Source organism: Stigmatopora argus, chromosome 3 (assembly GCF_051989625.1).
Source record: "Stigmatopora argus isolate UIUO_Sarg chromosome 3, RoL_Sarg_1.0, whole genome shotgun sequence".
NCBI lineage: Eukaryota > Metazoa > Chordata > Actinopteri > Syngnathiformes > Syngnathidae > Stigmatopora > Stigmatopora argus.
The window spans coordinates 11,279,040-11,296,484 of NC_135389.1; the positions used below are offsets into that span (position 1 = coordinate 11,279,040).

Sequence of the window (17,445 nt, forward strand, 5' to 3'; positions counted from 1 at the left end):
ATAGGAATGCCAGGATTGCAGAATAGCTGCAGTGCAAGGACTGCAACTGTATGGAACACATGCCTGTGACACAGCAACTTTTTGGCTGCATAATAATGGCACGCCAATCAATTACGTACTATCATACTATTATTGATAAAATTGCACTGTGAAATTTTGACATGCTTAATTTTACTCCTCAAATGTTCATAATAACATACTTTTCAAACTATAAAGCACACCATCAATGAACAAGTATATTTCATATAAAGGGCGCACCTGTTTGTAAGGCGTAATAGTGCATTATTTACTGCATTTGCCATTTGTTCTTTATTGTTAAACTCTCTTTTATATATTAATTCATTTATATTTGTTTTCTTGATGGGTTTGGTGAATGATGATTTTTTTTTTTACTGCATGGAGCCATATAATCCAGAGCTCCAATATAATTGCTTTGATGTCATTGAACAACACCAGAATTCATAGATAAGGATTATAAAAGAACCATTAATTTTAGGGGAAAACAAATGATGTTAACAGTGCCCTATACTCAGATAAATGTGGTACTAAAGTTTGCTTGTTCCAAGGGCAGTGTTCAGTGTTCATTAAAAGGCCACTTTCACTAATTTTTACACACCAATCAAACGATAGAACCATGTCAAAGAGTATTAAAAATATTAGCCCCCAACGCTTGTGTCAACTGATGAGATAAGAGGTTCTTGGCATCAGGCGAATCATAAAATACGTGTGCCAACACCAGCTTCTATATTATCATTCTATTCATTTTAAGTTCATATAATAAATGCAGGCGTCCCGGCCGCCGAGTGGATAGCATTTCAGCCTCTCAGTTCTGGGGTCGTGGGTTTGATCCCAGGTCGGTCCTCACTGTGTGGACTTTGCATTTTCTCTCCGTTACTGTGTGGGTTTTCTCCGGGTACTCCGACATCCCAAAACATGCAGAGTAGGATGTTTGAACACTCTAAATTGAATGGTTGTCTGTCTCCTTGTGCCTTGCGATTGGCTGGCCACCGATTCAGTGTGTCTACCACCTGGTGCCCATAGTTAGGTGGGATTGGCTACAGCACCCCCTCCCCCCACGACCCTTGTGAGGATAAGCGGTCCAGAAAATGAAAGAATATAATAGGGATGGCGAACAAGTTAGACACAAAAAGCCAGCATTTTAAACTGTGAGGCAAAGAGCCACACCTTACGTCAGAAGCAGCATGAAAAAATCCAATCTGCCTAATTATTTTTTAAATATAATTTATTATTTGTTTTTAATGGACCCTAATGAATTGTAGTGTTTTAAGAGAAAATAAAAATTAAAAATAAGATCAACACAAAATGAGGCAAAGATCCACGGATTATACAAAATATGCTAAGAAGCAATGAGCTGCACCCTTGTAATACCATAACTGTACTGGGATTGAATGGCACCCAATTAAGGGTGTCCCCTACCTGGTGGCCATAGTTGGCTGGGATAGGCTCCAGCACCCCCTGCGATCCTTGTGAAGATAAGCGGTACGGAAAATGAATGAATAAAAAAATGTTATTTCCAGTTTAAAGTGATTTTTGAGTGGCAAGCCTGTGAACAGATGTTGTGCCTACTGTAATGCGGCGAGGACCCGCACACGTATCAAACTCATCAGATTTCCGTGCGCGTCGTCGTCGGCGCGCGCGGGTTCGTGCGCTGTGTGAGGTAACCGCACTGTTCCTATTTTTAGAAACAACGTTGCAGTAGTGGAATCAATCAAAGTGGCTTGCTATTCACTATTATGCGCCGGTGGTGCTCTTAGTGCCAACCACACACCTTTTCACTCGACGCATTTTCATTGCGTTTCGTCTTTCCTCTCGTTTTGCCTTGACAGAGAAGAGCAGAAGTTTTGCACCATGGGATCTGGACAACTTTGCGGCACCGACACTTTGCTGGCCTTTGGTGCTTCCTGTAATTTTTTGCACTTCCAGATGCATCGGGGAATGAAAATGACGAGTGCTCAATGACAAATCTCCGTCGGAAAGCTGGAGGTGCACGAGACGCCGTTTTCTCACCTACCAAGCGTCAGAACACGTTTTTCTTATGGGAATCAAGCACTCGACGCGTTGCATGCTCCTAAGGAGAAAAATGGCGGATTCCGAGAACGTTGAGGTAAGTCAGCAAGTGGCTTTTTCGCCCGCGTAAAACCGCTCGGCTGCGCTTACTTGTTAGGACTCTGACGCTCACAATTGTCTTGGGGTCCTGCTTCCAGTTGGAAAGTTGGGGGGGGGGGGGGGGGGGGGGGGGGGGTGGAGGTGTCCTCATCGCAAGGTTGTATACGTACTTGTGTGTTAACTGGCATGCTGGGCATTTGGGGATAAGTGAGTAATATTATCCCAAAACGTCCAAGTGGCAAGTGCTGCCCATCCTGCATATACAGTGTCTTCAATATGACCTGGTTGGCCCACATCATGGTTGTCTCGTTTTGCCTTCAAAGACTTTGTAGTAGTTTTCAACATGAGCAATGCTACAGCTGCTAAAAAAATCAGCATTGCTCTGCTATACTTTCTTACATGATGAAACGCTGGCTATTAAATTATTCATCCGTTTTCTGAACCACTTTATCATCACAAGGTTCACGGGGGGTGCTGAAGCCTATCCCAGCTAACTTCGGGCCAAAAGCGGGGGACACCCTGATTCAGCCAATGGCAGGGCACGAGGAGACGGACAATCATTCACATCTCATGCCTAGGGGCGATTTAAATTCTCTAATCTGCCTACCATGCATGTCTTTGGAATGTGGCAGGAAACCCACACAGGCCCACGGAGAAAATGCAAACTCCACACAGCTGGACCAACCTGGATTTGAACCCAGCACCACTCTAACCACCCACCCACTGGGCTGCCTATTAATATATATATATATATATATATATATATATATATATATATATATATATATATATATATATATATATATATATATATATATATATGTATATATATATATATATACATATATATATATATACATATATATATATATATATATATATATATATATATATATATATATATATATATATATATATATATATATATATATATATATATATATAAAGCCCCGACAAATGAATATGCTGTCCTACCACAACATTGGTTGTTAAAGCAATGCATTGCAAATCGGGTCATGATAATAAATCAGTTTACTTATGATCGTACGTAGGTTGTGTAATTTGTTTATAGACTTCTTTTGTATTTTAGCCAGATTATGTAGTGGTGATTTATTAAAAATGATGAGTTCATTCATTTTTAAACACTTCATATCCTGGTTAGGGTCGCATTCATAGTCACACCACCACTGAGTGGGAATCGATTCCACGGTGCCTGCACTGCAGTCACCCGAATCAACTAAAAATGACTCTTTTATCGAATTAAATTAACAATGCATGAAGAAGCTGAATGAGCCATCTCTATTCATTGGATCCCATTTGGCGCTGTCCGTGGTACTAGTCCAAATTGCAGATACCTAAATACAAATCTTTTATTTTGCATTACAAGTTAGAAACCAATACTTCAGCATTCATTCCTAACATTTATGCACTGGCATCACTTAGCTATTTGTCACGCCTACGCATGTTTTAAAAAGTTCAACAGAACAAAACCACACCAACTTGACGCTTTGGCTTAAATGCATAATGTATTAGTCACTATAGCATTGAGCCATGGGCAATAACAGTTCATCAAATGCAAAATACCTATAAACAAATGTAAATGTTTATGAATGTGCATTGTTCCTAGCAAACTAAATTATGATGCTTACAAGGAGATGTCTCTATCATTCTGATACATTTACACAACAGATACCCACAATGGCTGAGAGGCCAGCATTCACATTCGTCATGGCAGTTGGATAAATTTGTACACACATGTATGTAGCTACACAATTTTTTGAGTGTGCGGAATTTATCATGGCATCATGCTTGCACATGACTGAACATTTTTATTTAGCCTTGTGTCCTCAGACATGTTGATTATTTTTGTACAGATAATAATGGCATTTATAGCAGACTTTATTTCCTTGTGCTAACAGATGGGCTAAATTCAATTTGATGATCTAGCGTGTATGCTAGAATCGTTGGGCTGCTTGGGCAAACCAAACCGCCACATGGAACAGCAACCTGGGTTTTGAGTTTGGAAAAGATATTCAATCTATTTGATTTTTGAGTGCTGTCCAAGAATGATCACTGCGAAACCTCCCACCCTAAATGGATTGGACACCTGTCACCGTGAATGACATGCAATTAGTTAAGAAGCAAAGTATCATCTTTTTCCAGTAATTTAAATCTACTGTTTCTGTAACAGCCGCAGCAACAGCCAGTCCGCATCATCGGCTCACAGTTGGCTCAGCCAAGCTCTTTGCCAAAGCCCGTGCCTTCCATCCAGCCCACCCCCAGACCCCCCCGCCCACCACATGCTGCCACCCTTGCCAGCTGTCCTGGTCGGGGCAAGATGGGAAAGCTGTGTAATCCTGACGAGATGACCTCAAAAGACTACTACTTTGACTCTTATGCCCACTTTGGTATCCATGAGGTATGTTCGTGTATATACTTATTGGTATGATAGCTACTACGTACATTGAATTGTTAGTTGTTCCCCCGCTGTAGCAAAACTGCAGCGTGTACACTTCCATTTGTTCAAATGAAACAATGCTCGAAAGTGGTTCACTTGGGAACCAATAACAGCCATTAAATTGTCGTTAACTGTGGTGCAGTTCTTATTGTGATAAACGGCCCTTCTGTGCAGGATTTTTATGTAAAGCAACACATGTTTTTGTTGTTCATTAAACCAGGAGATGCTGAAAGATGAAGTGAGGACACTCACCTACCGCAATTCCATGTATCATAACAAGCACGTGTTTAAGGACAAAATAGTTCTGGATGTTGGAAGTGGCACGGGGATCTTATCCATGTTTGCAGCCAAGGCAGGAGCAAAACATGTGTATGGTGTAAGTAACTCACGCATCTGAATATGACAGCCTTTTAGAGAGCGTCTACTACTTTAGCTCCTCTGTTGATACGACCACACTTTTTATTTGAAGCAGTGCACCACAGATCCATCTTAGTATAATCTTAGAGGAATCTCCCATCTCACAGGTAGGTGATAAAAGTGTTATGGCTTCTCAGGCCGTACACATGGCGAGCAGTAACGATTAAAGAGTCCTCTCTATCACCATGAACAGGGGGCGCAAGTCATTGCTAGTCAGGTCATGTCAGAGGATTCATGCCACTTGCTCTGGATAAACACATGGATCCTATTTTGGGAGTAGGCCTGAGAGTAGTTTGCTTCAGGCGAGGAATGATTAACTTGGAATTGCCAAGAGTGTTGTAAGGTAGTGCTTGACATGCATATGCGTGAGGATTTGGCCAGACCCCCCTCCCCAACCCCCCTCTCTCTCTCTAGCAGCATTTATGTTTCAGCTTCAACTCACTTTTATGTCACTGATGCCCATCTGGCTTTCTCAAACAACAAAAAATTGAATTTTAGTTGAGGGATCGAGTCCACTTTGATCATGATAATCTGCACAAAAGACAGGCCCATACTTTTTTACTCAAAAGTTTATAAAGAATATTTTTAAGTAGGGGCAACTAAGGTGAAAACCTGGGTGACCAACCAGCAAAATAAGATACTATCAGGTGTACTAATTTTGAAAAAATAAAGAAATTGATGGCCGGAGTGCTATACACTATAACTGATCCCATAAGGTCACATGTGCCTTATATTTGCATCCTATCATCAAATGATGAAGTACAATTTCCTTATAACATTTTAAGAAATTTAAGGAAACCATTAGTTCTGCTTCATTGAGAATGCCAAAAGAAATTAGGATCCAACCGTCTGCTGTTTGGGAAAAGGGCACTGACTTAAATCCATGAAGAAATCCTCCTAACCAACATAGATGAAAAAAACACCGCATATTTTTTCACTTTTTCTCAAAGAGGTCAGACATATGACTCCTTCTTCATTCTTGCTATAACTTAAAGATTCATCACTCAATTGTTCTCATCCTGTGTATGTGCATGCACTTATCCTCAAACATATTTCATGTATTTATAAACAAATCCTTAAAATGACTGGAGTGTGCTTTTAATCAGTAACAGAAATTATTTTAAGTACATCAAAATTCTTAATTAAAGTCCAAGTCAAGTACTACGTATGCCTTAAATTCCTCTTATTAACATTTGGGCTTTTTAGCGTTTGGGCCAACGATCAACGCCTCTTGCAGTCTTTTCTTATCTGTGCAAGAGTTGTCTCTTGAGGATTTAATTCCGCTGTTCTGGGGTAAAAAGGCATTACACAATAGAGACAACGGGAGAATAACTACGGCCTATTGTAGTGGATGTGCAATTAATTTTTTTCTAGTAGGGCCAACAAAAACACATATTCCCAAGGGTCACACATGACACCCTTGCCATCATACCAACCCATTATTTGAGAGGCACAAAGAATCAAAACTCATTATTGGAGACACCAAACTGTTGTCTGGTTGCACCTAACCAAACGACTTGGCATCTCTTTTTACTTCTGATGTGTTTTTATGTCAACCAGATGCACGTCCAAATGACCCCTGAGAGATGAAATGTAATGTACAGTTATTTTTTGGGGGGGGGGGGGTGATTGAACCTCACACGTCTTAATGTTGCATTGACTTAAAGATAAAATAATGTCTTTTTCCTCTTTTATCCAAAAGATGACAAAGCTGTATTTTTTTTCTCTTCCTGTTATCCCCTAGATTGAATGTTCAAGTATTTCTGAACACTCAGAAAGGATCATCAAGTCCAATCACTTTGACAGTGGTAGGAGCTTTCTCATCTTTCTGATGCCTTACATTTTATCACAAAAATCTTAATTGCTACCATTGTGCATCTCCAACTTCAATGCAAGAGTTGAATTCTAAGTATAACTATAGAGAAGACCAGTGATTCCCTTTGCACACGTCTGCATTGTTAAAGTTTCTTTTTTACAGCCGTTGTGATTTTTTTTCATTTAACATACTTTGTACAATATGTATTATTTGAAAAAATGTCTAAGATTTTTTTAACATGCACTTTGGCTATAGAAAGGTCTGTTACAGTTTTGAGACAACCACGCATATTACAGATGGGTTCATGACATCCCATAAGCAGTCAAATCAATAAAAAGGGAACAAATGGAGAGAAAATATGTTTTTCTGCAGTACCATAGCTCCATAAAACGGCCTAATTTGATCACTTACATTACAGCGTACACTAGTACATTTGATACTGAAACTGAATCATACTGATTCACATAAATAAGAAAAAATATACTCTAGTTTTGGCCTGAGATTAAAAAAAAAATCCAAAACAAAGAAGCCAATCATCTAAAAGAGTCACAGGGACTCAGATGTGGTTAAAACTGACTCTTGCACCAAGCCAAAAAAACTTGCGACCCATAGTCAGCTACTTTTCAAAAAGTTGCGTCGCAAGAGGCAAAAGTCAGCTACTTTTCTCCAATTGCAGTCTCACAAGAGCTCTGGTTAACCTCCAGCTGCGCCGCACATATGCTTAAGATCACCATAATGGTACATACTTTGTACAGACGGCTTATCTTTGTGGTTTAAATCATCCCTTTCTCACACAATTACGCCGCCAATGTCTCCACATAAAATCTTCAGTATTTCCTGCCTTGACAACGGCATAGATTCCTTTCAAATTGTGTGTTTTAGTGATCACCATCATTAATGGCAAAGTGGAGGAGGTGGAGCTCCCTGTGGAGAAGGTGGACATCATTATATCAGAGTGGATGGGCTATTGTCTCTTCTATGAATCCATGCTGAACACGGTCATCTTTGCCAGGGACAAGTGGCTGGTACACGGCATTAATGACACAAAACACACTGAAATTTCATTAAAAATGTCATGTTTGCCATTTGTAAAGTAAACTCATTTAACATTTACTGCTAGCCGGTTATATATATATAAATAAATAAATATATATATATATATATAAATACATACATACATACACACACATATATATATCGGTTAAATATATTGGACATTGATTCTGAAGTGAAATTATTACATTTGACTTTCCTATAGCCTTCCTCATGATAAAATTTTAAATCCATAAAAGTAATGGGTAATTGAAACTGTTAACCGTCATTTTAATGGCATTAACTCAGGTTTACTAACTAACTAACATGTGAATTATGTCCTGATGAAAAATGTCTCCTAGTTCCTGTGCAGGCAAAATCTTTGCAGTAGATAATGAACGGCTGTGAATATTGCAAATTACAGCAAAAGGAAAAAGACCATTATCTCTGCTTTTTATCTTTAAAAGAAACCTGGTGGATTGATGTTTCCCGATCGTGCCTCTTTGTACGTCTTGGCCATTGAGGACAGGACATATAAAGACTTCAAAATACATTGTAAGTATGTCTGTCAATGTGCTAGAATTTGTATCATTTCACACATTTTAGTCTGGCAAATTTAATGATCTTAAAAGTATTTGCTCCATTGACATAATTGACAAACATGAACATACCATATTATATATATAAAACATGGAAGAGGGCATGGCCACTTGAGTGGTTAGCGCGTCGGCCTCACATCTCTCGGGTCCTGGGTTCAAATCCAGGCCATGTCCATCTGTGTGGAGTTTGCTGTTCTCCTCGGGCCTGCGTGGGTTTTCTCCAGGTACTCTGGTTTCCTCCCACATTCCAAAAAAACATGCATGGTAGGCTGATTGGACACTCTAAATTGCCCCTAGATATGAGTGTGAGCATTAGGGTGTCCTCCGCCTATGGCCCGAAGTCAGCTGGGATAGGCTCCAGCACCCCCCACAACCCTAGTGAGGATAAAGCGGTTCAAAAGATGAATAAATGAATTTATGAACATGGAAGAGACAGTGAGTGTTATGTGTGCGCCTGCTTATGGAACAGATAGAGTCCATAGTGTTTAGTGATGATGTAACTTCTGACATGAATAAATAGATAGATGTAAACTGTATTTTATTTTGCTCCTATTGAATACAATGCAAAAAAAGATAGGGAGGCCTTTCATAGTACAGTTGAATAATGACTCCAAAGACACTCTAGAAGCGACTCAGGACTATCTGAAAGAAGATAAATGGAGTATTCTTCATGTTGAATAGAAAAGGGAAGGTAAAAGACTCACAAAAAAGCTGAGTGTGAGGGAAACTGCAGTAAAGGCTCAAAGCAACTCCAAACATTTAAAACTCATTGACTGTAATTTTTAATCTAAACCTTCACTGAATGTCTCTCGTGTGCAGTAACACATAATACTGTAAAAAATAATGTAGATCCACAATGAGTGTGAGAGACCTATTTTTGAAAATTCCTATCTTTAACGCTCGTATAACAGCTCAACAGGTCAACAAGAATATCCATTTTTATAATAATACTCCCTGTGGCTTTAGTTTGAGGGCCAAAACCATTGTTGTATTTGTAGATACACCATGCTAGTGAAATGATTATCACACATGCTGAGGACTTCCTGTTTTCGACTAAACCACAAGTTCTCAAGCGCCAGTTAAAATCATCCCAAAATATGCCAGGTGATGACACCCACTGATCTTGCTTCAGTCAGATCCCCAAAATAAGTCGGTGTTTGTGATGGTTCAGCGAGCAAATCACCCATTTTTCTTCAGCATCATTGAGAAATAACTGAGTTTAACTGATGTTCTCTAGCTGACCAAGCCACAAATTGCTTAATATTTAATGAGAAAACAGTTTCTCCAAAATTTGTCAAAGGAAACACAAACAACAGCAGTCATCTACAACAACTACTAAACCTTGCAAATAATTTAATTAGTTTGGGGGGCGAGAGAATCCTTCTTCCTGGTGAGTAATGACAAAAAATGCATTCAATCATGTTGACTTTGATGTATTCTGTATCACTTCACATAACTGTTGAAATACATGCTAATTACATTCTATGAAATATGCAGCGAGCGCTCGTTGCAAGGAAGTGTCACAGTTGAGGCAGCCTGGAGTCTTGTTGGGACCTCACAATATTTTTACTCTTAAAATACTATTTATTTATTTAATGCACTGGAGTTGTGTAAATGTGAAGTTTGCACACGGGCGAACTGAAATGAGTGATGCACAATCTGCACTCGTCTTGTCCTTCTGTGGGCAGATAGCCTCATTTGACCTCTGCACCAAGGTAGAAGTGGCCTTCTGCAAAGCCCACTCTTTCATTAGCACTACTCTAAGCAAAGCACCGTCTTACTACAGGGACGGCATCATTAATCTTAATGTTGAACATCGTGGGTTATGTAACCCGGCAAATTTCCTCCAAAATGTGCTCGCTCATGACTTTAACTCACTCTGTTTGTTCTATCGGATGATGTTTTGCAGTGTATTTTTATCTAGATTCTGAAAGCAGCACTTAAAGAAGTTTTGTTGAGACGACGTGTCTCTCTTTTGCGTGTCAAACGATAGCAAATTATTTCCAAACACTGCAAGATCTAACGTAAGGAATTGAAAGTGCTACATTGGAAAACATTCAGTTCTTCAGTTCTTGTGGTTTTTATAGTCACATAACTCAAAACAATGTCTATATCCTCAGCTTTTTAATGCACACAAAAATTTCTAAGTAGCCTCTTTATTCTTTGACATGCTAGAATAATTATACTGTTTTTTTTCTACTGCAGGGTGGGAGAATGTGTATGGTTTTGACATGACTTGTATTCGCAATGTGGCAATGAAAGAGCCTCTGGTCGATATAGTGGATCCTAAACAGGTGGTGACCAATTCCTGTCTCGTCAAGGTATGTACCATCCATTTTTACGACCATTAACAATGTTTTTTGTCCACCATTAATTATGATGAATAATATGTTTATTCTTCCGTATTCTATTCAGTTTCTTAGGGTGACTTGCTGTAGGGCAAGGGTTAACGTCAATTTGATTTCACGTGGGCCGGACCATTTTAGATATAATATTTAGATTTTTTTTTTGAAATGGATTAAAAGGCCTAAATATTCCATTTTTTTTATAGATCTAAAACAATGTTTTTTTGAGCTTTTTTTTTCTTCGTAAGGGAAAATCATTTATTTAACCATTTGTTTTTCATTGCAAGAGGAAACAAAATTTTTCTTTAATTATATTCCATTTAAGTGGAAAACTGAAAATATTTTTATATATTTTTAGATTTTACAAAATTATTTTGAACTAAAAACAAAGAAAAAAATGGATTAAAAAAATCAAATTATTGATTTAAAAGGGGGAAAATCAGGAAATTTAATATACATCTATACTCTTCATTTTAATTAGATCCTAAAACAGAAAGTTGGCACTCATGATCTACTTTCCCGGGCCACACAAAATGATGCGGCGGGCCAAATTTGGCCCCTGGGCCGCCACTTTGACAGCGGTGCTGTAGGGCAAGGTTCTCCAAACTATCCACATTGGGTACATTAGTGGTTGGGTGGGTTACTAAGTCAGTAGCTGCAGGATTTTCATTTCAACTACAAAAGGCCACACCTTTTCACCAGCGTAAGTGTAATTTGTTGATAGCAGTTAGGTGCTGCTTGTTTTAGCATAAACCACATTGCTTCAACTGTCTGTGCTTGGAACAAAAACCCAAGCCCTCAAGGTTTGAAGTTTGAAAGACATGGCATCTGTGAGGCGAAACCAGATGCTTCTCACCCAGTGTCAAAATAAGATATAACACCATCTAGTGGGTAGCAATATATGTTATTATAGATTAAGGGGGCTATTTTATAGAATAAAATAGTCATGAATCACTAGTCACTTCTAGGATTACATCTTAAAGTTGTGTCTGAGCTTGGTTTTGTAAGCAGACTCACATTAAGCATTAAAAAACAGCTAAAAGAAATACTTATATAGGCCATTTGGGAAGCGTTCATATCAGCTTCTAAATGCAATCTCAGTTGCATGGTGATGTTTACTATGACTTGTATGTATTGATTGTTAATGTGCAACACCAACTTGTAGATTATTCTGCATGATCCAAATTAAATTAAATACAATGTAATAGTTTTAATTGGTAGTGTGCAGCAAGAGTTTGCTGATGTAAAATGTGTCACTTGGTACAAGACAGGTTGAGAATTAGTGAGGTAAATAATCAAATTAGACACATTTTTCAAGCTTCTCAAGTATCATAAATTTCAATTTGATCAAATATCACAGTCAAAATTTGATTTAGACCTTCCATTATAGTAGAACAAACATTCTTCTAAGTGTGAAGTTGGATTTGGAGAGTAAAACACTGTTAAACTCTTGTGGTGAGTGCAAAATAGAAGTTGGGAGTCAAATGTATGCTAAAAGATTCCCTATCGTTCACCCATAATAAATATAAAAGGCACGTTCATTGCTATATTGATTCTACCAAATTCAATGTTGTGATGCCATTGTTCTATCGACGCTTTATGCGTTATTGCTCATTAGCAGACCTTATTCTTACTCTTTTGATATTAATCAATGTCTGATGCTAATTGTGAAATGTTTCTCAGAGGTCATGCAGAATCACCGTCACTTTGGAAATAACGAAAGGAAGCTTGTAATGAAGTCTGTCTTGTCAGGGAGAACAATGGTTCCCCGCTGAAGTTCCAAATGAGCGGAGTGATCTTGTTATGACTATGCTCTATGATAAATTAGGCAGGCAGTGATTATCTTTCACTTCTATTAACGGGAGTAGATGTGAAATCCAATTTGACTTATTTGACTCTGAGTCACAAATAAATTGGATTTCTATCGCCATCAAGGGCCGCCAAAGTTAATATAAAAAGATACATTTTTTAAATCTGGCCATCGTGATGTATAGTGAAATACCTGTGGATTTACATTTATGTGAGAGATCCATCTCTTTCCACTAACAGGAGGTGGACATCTACACGGTGAAGACTGAAGACCTCTCGTTCACATCAGCATTCTGTCTGCAGATCCAGAGAAATGACTACATTCATGCATTGGTCACTTATTTCAACATTGAGTTCACCAAGTGTCATAAAAAGACTGGTTTCTCCACAGGTAGGATGTAGCTGCTTTTCATGTTACTTAACTTGGTAATGCTTTGTTTTGCAGTGACATTATAGGATTGAGGGAAAAAGAAAAATATACATACACACACATACATATATATATATATATATATACATACATATATATATACACACATATATATGTATATATATGTATCTATATATATATATATATATGTATATATATACATATATACAGTGGTACCTCGTCATACGACCGTTCGTCATACGGAATGCTCGTCTTACGGGGGAAATTTCGATCGAATAATTCGCCCGTGATGCGGTCAAAATTTCATGATGCGACCAAGCCAGGTCGCCATGGCATTTTTTTGTTTTTGCATCTCTTTCGTGTAAAAAATATGTCTACGAGCACTGGTGGGCGGACTTTGCATTTCCACACCCGTTTTCCCCCCACTTGGTCTACATTTACATACCAGGTAAACAATACGTATTACAATGGATCGGCAAAGTTTTGCTAAGAAAAGGCGACCGTTGACAATGGACATGAAACGCGAAATAATTGAAAAACATGAGCGTGGGGTATGTGTTACCGAGCTCGCTCGGCAATACGAGAGGAATACGTCAACCATATCCTCCATCCTTAAGCAGAGGGACGCAATTAAGGAGAAGAGGCCGACCAAAGGACTATCTATGATTTCCCACCGGCGCAGTGACATTCACGACGAGATGGAGAACCTTCTTTTATTGTGGATAAAAGATAAACAATTAGCAGGAGATAGCCTGGCCGAGTCTACCATTTGTGAAAAAGCCAGCCGAATTTACATAGATTTGATATCAACGAAAGGAGAGCCTTCAACAACTTCACAAACATTTAAAGCGAGTCATGGCTGGTTCGAAAAATTTAAAAAACGATCTGGAATACACTCTGTAATCCGACACGGAGAAGCGGCGAGTTGCAATTCGAAAGCTGCGGTGGAATTTATCAAGACATTTGCCTTGATTATCGCCCAGGAAAATTACACCCCCAGCAAGTTTTCAACTGCGATGAAACTGGTCTTTTTTGGAAAAAAATGCCCAGGCGAACATTCATCGTGGCAGAAGAGAAGGCATTACCGGGACACAAACCTATGAAAGACCGCTTAACGCTAGCGTTGTGTGCTAATGCCAGCGGTGACTGTAAAATTAAGCCACTACTGGTGTACAATTTATTCAAGAAATGCTTCGATGTGACAGATGACACAGAGCTAACCCTTCGTGAATTTTGGAAAGAGCACTTGATGAGGCAGATGTGAATGACCTAATCGCCGAGCAGGCAGATGTGAATGACCTAATCGCCGAGCACCACGAAGAACTCATGACACAGGATTTAATCGACCTACAGGAGCGTGAACATTTGTTGCCGGAACTTAGTAGCGAGGAGGCGGTGGAAGAGGCGGCTACAAAAGATATCAAAGACATGCTCGCGAAGTAGCAAGAGGTTTCGGATTTTATAGAAACGATTCACCCTGACAAACTGGCAAGTGGTCGCACATCATCGTATTATGATGACATTTGTATGCGACATTATCGAAATATTTTGAAGGGTAGACAAAAACAAACAACTCTTGATGCGTTCGTTTTGAAGACTTCGGCGGAGCGGCCAGGTGGTGTCAACCCGTAGAACTAAGTAAGGTAAAAAAGATTACAACTAATTTAGAATTTAGTTTTGTTTGAAGTTACATTAAAGGTTGAGTGTCTGTTTTTTTTAGTTATCCAAGTTAATTTAAATTTGTTTGTTCGTTTAAGAGTGCAATGTTGCCGTGGAGAAAGTCACCCCGAACAGTCCCCCCCCCCCTCCGCCTCCGTGTGTGTTCTCTCCCCTCCGCGAAATGTGTCTATTTTTACTCCTATTAAACACATTATTACTATCAAACCACTCGTTATTTATTACTTTGTTAATAGATGGTGAATTATAAGAAATAAAACATGTTTTCCAATCCAATATCCTGTTTTTGGTGTTTTCTTCAGATGGTTGGAACGAATTAATTTGTTTCCCATTCATTTCAATGGGAAACGTTCGTTCGAGTTACGAGAACCTCGTCATACGAGCTCAGTTCCGGAACGGATTAAGCTCGTATCTCGAGGTACCACTGTATATGTATATATATACATATATATACATACATGCATATATATATTTATATATATGCTAAGGCATGTAATTTCATGCGTGTGCTCATGCATGCGTGTGTGTCTGTGTGTATTACATGTGTCCCAGCTCCAAATGCTGCATACACGCACTGGAAGCAGACAGTCTTCTACCTGGAGGACTATTTGACAGTGCGAAGAGGAGAGGAAATTACTGGCAGCATTGCAATGAAGCCAAATGACAAAAATATCGTAAGTGTTATACAAAAGTATTTTGCCCATTGGTATCATTAGTATTTATACCTTTTTGAGACCTTTTTGACACTGAATTGCACCTAGGTATGAATGTGATTTGTTGTTCGTCTGTTAGTGCTCTGCAATTGGCTGATAACAAATTCGGGGTGTCCCTTGCCTCCTGCACATAGTTGGCTGGGATAGGCTCCAGCACCCCCACAACCCTTGTAAGGATAAGCGGTAATGAAAATGAATGAATGGTAACTGTAGCATTCAATTGGGTTTAAAAGCTGTTTGAAAAAAAAAATGGAAACATAGGGCACAGCAAACAAAATAATCCCAGGAAAATCCTGGCAAAAAACATCTGGTTAACAGTTGTTAGAGTTCATCAGCAAGCTTTTTGCACCTGTACCCGTCCAGCATTTACAAAAATAACTTTGTTTCATTTTGAATTTAATCCCTGTATTTTTACCGGCGGATTTTAAGTATAAATATCAACCCATGACAACGTAACATTGAGAGCAATTATCATTTGGATTTACTTCAGTTTTCTCTCTGAATGCAGCGGGACCTGGACTTTACATTTGAGCTGGATTTTAAAGGACAACTGTGCGAAGCAGCGATAGGCCATGACTATAAAATGCGTTAGGTTTAAGAAGAGACATCAATTCCAAGGCTTGCGAGAAGCAGAGAGAGAAGAAAAGAGCCTTCGTGAATAGCAGAAAGAAGGTGCAACTAGGACAAGGATGGGGCAGACAGAAATGACCTCACTAATAAGTCGCTAAGCACACTGTTGGATAGAAAGTAATGGGCGGAGACTGTTAAACACCTCTGAATGTAATTGTGTGTGTGCGTGTGTGTGTGTTCAGAGTTCGATTCTACCTGTACATTTTGGTGAAATGAAGTGATGTACTTGTGTTGTTTTTCACCATGACTTGAATTACACTGATTAGGGGGGGGGTATGTCAATTTATAAGGGTATTGTCCACTTTTTTGGGTGTGAAACATTTTAATTTTGGTTGGGTTTGAAACCATTAATGTATCACTTAATGCTTAGTGATGAGAAAAATATTGACCTGAGCATCATAGCCAAGGATAATTACCCTGCTGCAGGAAGTGTGCAAGCAGCAGGTCTACTCAGTAGGTGTTATATGAAAGGTAATGTGTTTCATAGTTAGTTGTACTAATACCTTGCGTGATGGGCGATTTCAACTCTTGCGGAATTCCATATTGTGTTCTGTGTCATCAGTTTTAACAGATAGTTTCACACTGTTTTCTGCTATCCCACTAATGGTGAAAAAACGAATGTGATCCAATGATCAAGCTGTATCAAAAATTCTATGACACAAAGATCGCTATGGTACAGGCCTGTTCTACACCACCGGAAACTGCAACTGAAATGATAAAGATCACACAATCAAAACCAAGCATAATCTGGAAAAATGCCTTTTCTTAAATATTGCTCTTAATGTAATGGGTCTCCTCTTGAAATGACTGGTTTGTTTCCCTTGCTTAATGCCTTGACCAAGTTCCCAAGTGTTCCTGGTTCTTATTTTCAATGCTGCATTTACATTAGTAACAATCTGTTAACATTTCATTTGTTTGTACACGACTTGTGTACACTGTTGTTAGACACATCAAACAATTTTGCTGGTCATTTTAATACGGCCTACGGAATTCCACACAGACAAAAACTACTGACTGGACAATACGTTTAATAGTAAGCTAAATATATGCATAATGTGACTACGGTATACCCTCTAAGAACTTCCAATCTAAAGTATAGGTTTGATCAATTATATGTTTTCTGTAATAAATTTGAAAAAAAAGTAACACTCTTAGTCCCTTGTATCTATCTTACGGAATACTGACACGACAAAGAGTTGCACAGTACACGTATGTATTTTGTTAAAAATATGTGCATAAAATCATGGCACTGCTTATAGTATATTTGGGAACTCTTTCGAGGGTGTTGATTTAAATGCCACTACATATATAAGAAGCATGTTTTTATGTCTCTTCCAGTTAATCATGTTTAATTTCAAATCTATGTATTTCAAATCCTGTTGTGATGTCTTGAAAATTGAATAAATTGCACTGTGAAAAATTCCCCACTCA

General features: G+C 38.7%; 1 protein-coding gene across 1 annotated transcript; it reads left to right on the plus strand.

Moving 5' to 3' along the window:
• Positions 1 to 1,660: 1,660 nt before the first annotated feature.
• On the plus strand, positions 1,661 to 17,437 carry LOC144071431 (protein arginine N-methyltransferase 8-B). Its single transcript, XM_077596532.1, has 10 exons — positions 1,661 to 2,125; positions 4,319 to 4,546; positions 4,806 to 4,961; positions 6,747 to 6,810; positions 7,701 to 7,843; positions 8,318 to 8,405; positions 10,655 to 10,770; positions 12,844 to 12,994; positions 15,224 to 15,345; positions 15,893 to 17,437. The coding sequence occupies exons 1-10, from the start codon at positions 2,057 to 2,059 to the stop codon at positions 15,974 to 15,976; spliced, it is 1,221 nt and encodes a 406-aa protein (XP_077452658.1). The 5' UTR covers positions 1,661 to 2,056; the 3' UTR covers positions 15,977 to 17,437.
• Positions 17,438 to 17,445: the final 8 nt, after the last annotated feature.